The following is a 6469-nucleotide window of genomic DNA, read 5'->3' as shown; positions in this document are numbered from 1 at the left end:
CTTCCCTTTCTTGAACATGACTTCACTTATCCACGCGTATGGTTCACTTGCACGTTTCCTTTCTCACCAGACGTGAAGTGTTTTGGGTGCCGACCCAATGCACTCAACGCGTCCCTAATTTTGTAAGCTGCCTTTTCCAGAAGCAAATTCTGTTGGTATGTTGAGGGGGATTCAGTGGTGGCCAGTTTTACTCGGCATTTATTCTGTGGCTGAACTAGGTCGTGGCTTGGATATGTTCAATCGAGTATAACCTCGTTACTGCGGCTGTAACAATTTGTGTGGCACTTCTAGACCATCAGACAACCAGGTGAAATGTTGCTAATGGGAAGATGTTTAGAAAATGCGAGGAGCAACTAGAATGATGAGCCTGACACAGGAAGGGGATGCTTTCTGCCCGTGTGCTGACCTCAGGGGGCCTTCTCCCCAGGCGGTGAAATTAGTGTCTTCCCATGTTTATACGACTGAAACGTTGTTTAAAAGAACAGCTGATGGGGCTGTTGGGGGGTCCCGTGGCCAGTGCTGGGAGGGAAACTGAAGCTGCACAGGAAGAATGGGCCNACACAGGAAGCATGGGCCTGTGTTGTGTAATCAACACAGCACAGGGCCCCCCAAGTCAGGATCAGCCCTAGGAAAAGGGAGGGCGGTCCTAATTCCTACATATGATTCTCACTTCTAAAACCTGTTTGGTCTGAAAATGAAGTTGGTGAAAAGAGGAGATGGTGACTGAAGGGTTTGTCCCGAGAAAGACTCTTGTATTTTATGTCTTGTATTTTTGTTGTTCTCTGGGGAGGGGTCAGGGTGGCTTGNGTAAAGATAGATGCAGCCGGGAGGCGTAAGTCTGACTTGTAATTAGCTGAAGATAACGGCCAGTGCAGACCTGCTTCGTAACTAGCATCTGGCCATTTGTGATGGGCCCGTGGATGTCCGTTTTGTTGTTCTCCGGGGAGGGGCCAGGGTGGCTTGGAGCCTGATGGCTGGCTCTTGCCTCAGCCATGCGTCTGTTTTACTTTTCGGGGCCCAGAACATTCGTGAGAGATGTCCCAGTTGTTATGATGAGTGAAAAGTACCTTTGATAGAAATAGAGAAATCAGGAAGAGTGGCCTATTTTTTAGGAAGATAATTAATTCATTTTTAGACATCTTGAGTTTGAAATGAGAGTTTGACATCCGGTGGAAATGTCTGGTGCTCTGCTGAGGCTGCTTCGTCGAAATAGCACTCGGGAGGCTTGCGTTCTAGNTGGCTTGCGTTCTAGAGCTCATTCCTCTACTCACTGGCTTTGTGTTCTGGATCAAGGCCCGGAACTTTTAGGAGTCTCGTTGGTTGGGTTGTAAGTCAGCGGCTCTCAGCCCAAGTAGGGACCTGCTGGTGTGTGCTCTAGGTTAGAGGGAGAGAGGGCAGGCGGGGTCCTGCAGGACTTGTCACTCAGTGGTGTCCCAGGGAAAAGAAGGCAGGAGCACCCCCCCAACCCCACCCCCGGTGCCTGCTGGCTCCAACATCCCACGATTAGGACAGTTGCTGTCATGAGTGTGGTTTGAGGGACAGCAAGGATTGGGGGTCCTGCACGGTCATCCTCAGAAACTGGCTGTCTCCCTGTAATTTACACCTTGTAACTCAGCAGTGCCTGGATGGGCCGTTCGGGCTGCCCCCACGTACCCTACAGATGCCAACTTTAGTAAGAAACGGTGCTCTACAAGTGACTTGTGTCGAGAATGAGGGGTGTGTGGGGAGAGAGCGCAGGGGTCATTTCTCTCCCACAGAACCCTGGCAGGGAGACCCTCCCCTCTGCTTGAATGCCCCCAGTGACGGGGAGATCACCCCTTTTGGTGCTGCCTGGTGCACCTTCCTGGAGCTCTGTTAAGAGGTTTTGTTTACCCACAGCCTATAATTGACTCCCCCTACTTCCTACCTATTCCCCGATTCCACTCAAAGGTTGATCAGTCCTCTTAGCCCCCTTTCCAAACAGAGAAGCAGAACATCGCTTCCTGACGAGCTCAGCAGCTCACTCACTGTCACAGAGTCCTGTTCTCTCAGCTGTGGAGGAGCCCACCTTTCTAACTGCCTTGTCTTTAGCTCTTCTGTGCTTGCTCTTCCAAGCTCCTCACCAGCTCTCTTTTCCTTCCTCTTCCCTTAGCCTGCATCGCACTGGGCGATGGAGCTGGGTGGAGGAGCTTTGCCTGGAGGGTTTGTTGGTCTGGTCTCAGGGATGCCTTGATTCCCTGTGAGATTGCTGGGAGCTGCTTTGTTCCCCTCACCTTTGCAGTGGGGCAGGTGGTGTGAGTGCTGTCTCAGAGGAGTGCGCTCAGAAGCTGCTTTGGCTAGCAGGTGTCTAGCCCCAGTCAGGCCTCGGTGCAGAAGGCTGTACGTGTATTCATTTAGGGCCTGCCATTTCCTACCCGATTCAAGTGCTGTGTGAGTGGATCATCTCCTTTACCTGGGAAAAGGGCCACACGTGGCTTTCTGCACGGTCACCTGGGGAGCCCAACATTTCTGGGATGTGCATTCCTGATGAGACCCGAGAAAGCGTTTGTCAGGCTAGGGAAAGGAGCCGAGAGGATTCCTCTTTGCATGGAAAGGACTTGCTGATGACTTGGGTGTCCCACAGTCTGCAAGATTTGTGATTCAGTTGGTGAAACGAAGTAAGGCGTAAGGTGAAGAAAGCGATAGAACTTGCGATCGTTTGGGGACCGTTGAGACCACGAGGACCCTGGCATTTTCTGACTTTCCCTCTAGAAATATGATTGTTGTGTTGAAAATGACACCGGCCATCTGGAAAGCAGGGTGGCCCTCCTGGGAAGGAAAGAAGGAACGAATGATGATGTCTTTCTCTCCCCATTCCCGCTTCTCTTGTGAACAGGGAAAAGATGCCTTTCCACCATGTGACCACTGGCTTGTTGTACAAGGGGAATTACCTGAACCGCTCCCTCTCTGCTAGCAGCGACAGCGAGCAGCTTGCTAACATCTCCGTGGAGGAGCTGGACCGTAAGTGGCCCACCCTGTCTGGGAGGTTAGCCACTCCAGGGAGGCATTTGAGGCTCTTGTGCCTCGGAGGTGAAAGCACCAGGCCCTGGCCGCCAGCTGTGGCCAAGTCTAACCGTGGCGTGACGGGAAAGGNCCAAGGTGGCCCTCCCGGGAAGGAAAGAAGGAACGAATGATGATGTCTTTCTCTCCCCACTCCCGCTTCTCTTGTGAACAGGGAAAAGATGCCTTTCCACCACGTGACCGCTGGCTTGTTGTACAAGGGGAATTACCTGAACCGCTCCCTCTCTGCTAGCAGTGACAGCGAGCAGCTTGCTAACATCTCCGTGGAGGAGCTGGATGGTAAGTGGCCCGCCCTGTCTGGGAGGTTAGCCACCCCAGGGAGGCATTTGAGGCTCTTGTGCCTCGGAGGTGAAAGCACCAGGCCCTGGCCACCAGCTGTGGCCAAGTCTAACCGTGGCGTGACGGGAAAGGGCTCAGAGACAGATGCCACACGAATGACTTCTTTGTGCGGGACAGAGCTGGTAGCCTGAAAAAAATCTCTGCTGAATATTTTGGTTTCTTTGTAGCCTGACCTTGGGGATGGCCTTCAACTACCAAAATGTGTTTTCCAGTTTAGGGACCCTTTAGCATCAGCGGCCAAGTTGTCGTGTTTCCACGTTGTCGTTTGCGTGGGGGCCCAGCTGGAGGGGAGGCGAGGGCCGGAAAGCCCTGGTCTTGACTTGGGGCCATGGTGCTTTGAATCCTGCCCAGGTCGGAATCATCTGGAAGCCGCGTCGAGATGGGAATGGACAGCAATGATTTTAATTGCCTCTGTTCCTTCGTAACACAGTGTAGCCCTGGGTGTTCGGGACAGGGTTAGGGATGAGAACAAACCTGGGCACACCATGACTACATCCTGGGACAATGCCCTGTTGTATCCTTATTGGTCAACGAAGCCCCTGATAAACAACCACATTAAAACGAGGAAGAAGGAATTTATTTCTTCTAGAAGAGAAAAGTAGGTTGATTCAGCCAGATGTTTGCCTAGGTGCCACAGCTGCTGAGGCTGAGCCAGAATCCGTTTTCTTTGGTGTTCTGGAATGCTGTGCTCCCGGTAACACCATTTTAAAGCATGAAGTTGAAATTCGCTTTCGAAAATAGAGAAGTCAAAATTACCCCAGATGGCCCACACATTTGCTTTTAAGTGAAATGGTCTGACCAGTGCGTGCTGTCTCTGCACACAGATGGGGGCCTCACGGCCGTTACAAGGAGAACGTGGGGAAATTCAGCTCTGGGCCAATGAGCTTCAGAGTTGGCAGGAGTTAAGGAATGTGGAGGATGGGGTCATCTGATAGCTTTTCCTGCTCTTGTCCGATTTGATTGCTTGCTTATCTAAATGGCGGGCTTGTTTACAGGAGCCTGCGGTAAAGCCAGTAAAGCCACAGAGGCTGGAGGGCAGGGTCCACAGGGGCAGCTGGGGGGCTGTTATAGGAAACAAGAGCCATGTGACAGAGCCTGGCTCCGTAGGGCCAGCAGGTGCTCACTGCAGTCCGGACAGAGGCTGGTGGCAGGAGAGGAGAGCCCGACCCTCCGATCTCCTGGCCTTCTGAGGGACAGCGGACATTCTCACGCAGGACGCAGAAACAGGCAGTAGAGAGCAGACTGCCTCCAAAGTGAGGTGAGCACCCAGAAGGCCCAAACTCTTCTGGTGTGTTTGGTGGGGCCCCGGCCTCCCAGCACCCTGGGGAGTCCACTCCCGGGAGAGATCAGGGAAGTGCATTGATTGGGGGGGGTGGGTTTGCACTTGTGTTCCGTTCAGTAGGTGGGTCCCTGGGCTTCGTCATCAGCAGGAGGGACTGAAAGCCTCGCTGAGCAGAGGCCATGAGGACGGGGCAGGAAGCCCCTAGGTTAGCATAACTCTCAAAGAGGCTGACATTACTCACCAGAGGAGGTTTGGAGATCACCTGTTGCTTTCACAGATCCTGGCTTTCCCTTTCCCTCCCTCTTCCCTCTCAGCGTTGCCATGAATAATCAAGAGGTGATTTCTCCTCTGAGCGTTGGCTTTTTTCTCTGTGAAATCTGGGCCACTGCCAGGGCGCACGGCTTTTCAAGAGGACTGCGGGCTGGGTGTTGTCCCCCGGGGGTGCCCGGCAGAACCACCGTCCATGTACTTGGGCGAGCAGCCGAGCTCAGAAGCATGTTTCGCTCAGATAGCTGAGCCTGGCTGAAAGGTGCTTTCTCAGCAGGCGAGAAGAGCAGGGAGAGAGTCTAACAGCCCTCTAGCCTAGGTGGGCAGGCTTAGCAGTGGGGGCCCCGCAGGGTCACTGATGGAGGCCAGCCAGGCATTATGGCCTGAGACCCACCGGCTGCTAAAGACACTGTTTGTCCTTCAGCAGGGCAATCCAGGCTTTCAGCTTGGAGAAGGGCCATTTATTTTCTGATGGAAGATTCCTTCTACTTATTTACTTTTGGCCAAGCTGAACCCTGAGTTATGACTGCTCATGCTTTATGATGAGTATCTTGGGGCTCTGGGCAGGGCTGTGCAGATGTGTGCTGAGTTTAGAGCAAGCAGGCAGGGTCTGAAAACCAACTGCAGGTTGGCTCTCGGGGAAGGCAAGTTTCTGAGGCTTTGCCTGTTTGCTGTTCTCTAGGACAGGCTGAGCCCTGAAGTCCTGCTGCCTGGGGCCACTCATTTATCCTCAGAGGACCCATGGTGTGGTACGGGGAGTTGATGTGTTGGACACTGATGGACATCAGAGCATCCTTTGTGATCCATTAGTTGGGTACCATCTTCCCTTACCACACCCCCTCCCTTACCCCACTGTGGCTGCAGCCTCCCGCTTAGGGATGGCCACGGGGACAGGTTCCCCCACTTGGCTAGTGTTTATCACCAGGGATAAATGCCCTTTTCCTTCCATGTAAGGGATAAACTCGCCCAGTCCATGAATGGTTACCCTCCCAGAACAGGCGTGGAAAGAGTCTCTCACCATGCAGGCCTTCTCCAGCTGACATTTACTCTGGGAAGTTTCTATTTCTTCTCTTTAAACAAAGCTCGGGAGGAAATTATGCAAAGCTGCAATGAGTTGGCCAGATGTTGGAAATCACCTAAGGAACAAACTCAGCAATGATGAACTGGTCAAGACAGTCATTCATTCATTCATTCATTCATTCATATTTATTCATTTGTCCATTCCTATTCATTCATTCATTATAAGAATGTTTGCCCAAATGCTTTCTGGATAGAGGAGGTAATCAAAGAAGCCTAATATTCACTGCCTGTTCCCCAAGGAATTTGCAGTCTACCCAAGGGAATTTCTGTATATACAACATTAATTAGCAGTATCTTGTACTTTAAGAGCATATATGTGGGATTTTATTAGACACGTGAATTATAATTTTGTAAAAGCCGTTTTTTAAGGCGCTCTATTGAATAATCTTGGGATGGTATCATAGTCTAAATTTGCATGCGTCTGAAGTTCATTCATTTTTATTCATATACAGTGTGAATATC

At 51.8% G+C, this 6469-nt stretch overlaps 1 protein-coding gene across 7 annotated transcripts in view; it reads left to right on the top strand.

The window, feature by feature from the left end:
• CALN1 (calneuron 1) overlaps nt 1-6469 on the top strand; it is a 478931-nt gene that overhangs the window by 105799 nt on the left and 366663 nt on the right. For all 7 annotated transcript variants that reach the window (XM_034670029.1, XM_034670027.1, XM_034670026.1 and 4 more), the window contains one exon: nt 3194-3318. In XM_034670029.1, coding sequence (XP_034525920.1) covers nt 3194-3318 — 125 coding nt within the window. The remainder of the gene's footprint in view (nt 1-3193; nt 3319-6469) is intronic.

This window comes from Ailuropoda melanoleuca, chromosome 10 (assembly GCF_002007445.2).
Source record: "Ailuropoda melanoleuca isolate Jingjing chromosome 10, ASM200744v2, whole genome shotgun sequence".
NCBI lineage: Eukaryota > Metazoa > Chordata > Mammalia > Carnivora > Ursidae > Ailuropoda > Ailuropoda melanoleuca.
The sequence above is the reverse complement of the archived record's forward strand: the minus strand, read 5'-3'. Positions and strand labels throughout refer to the sequence as shown.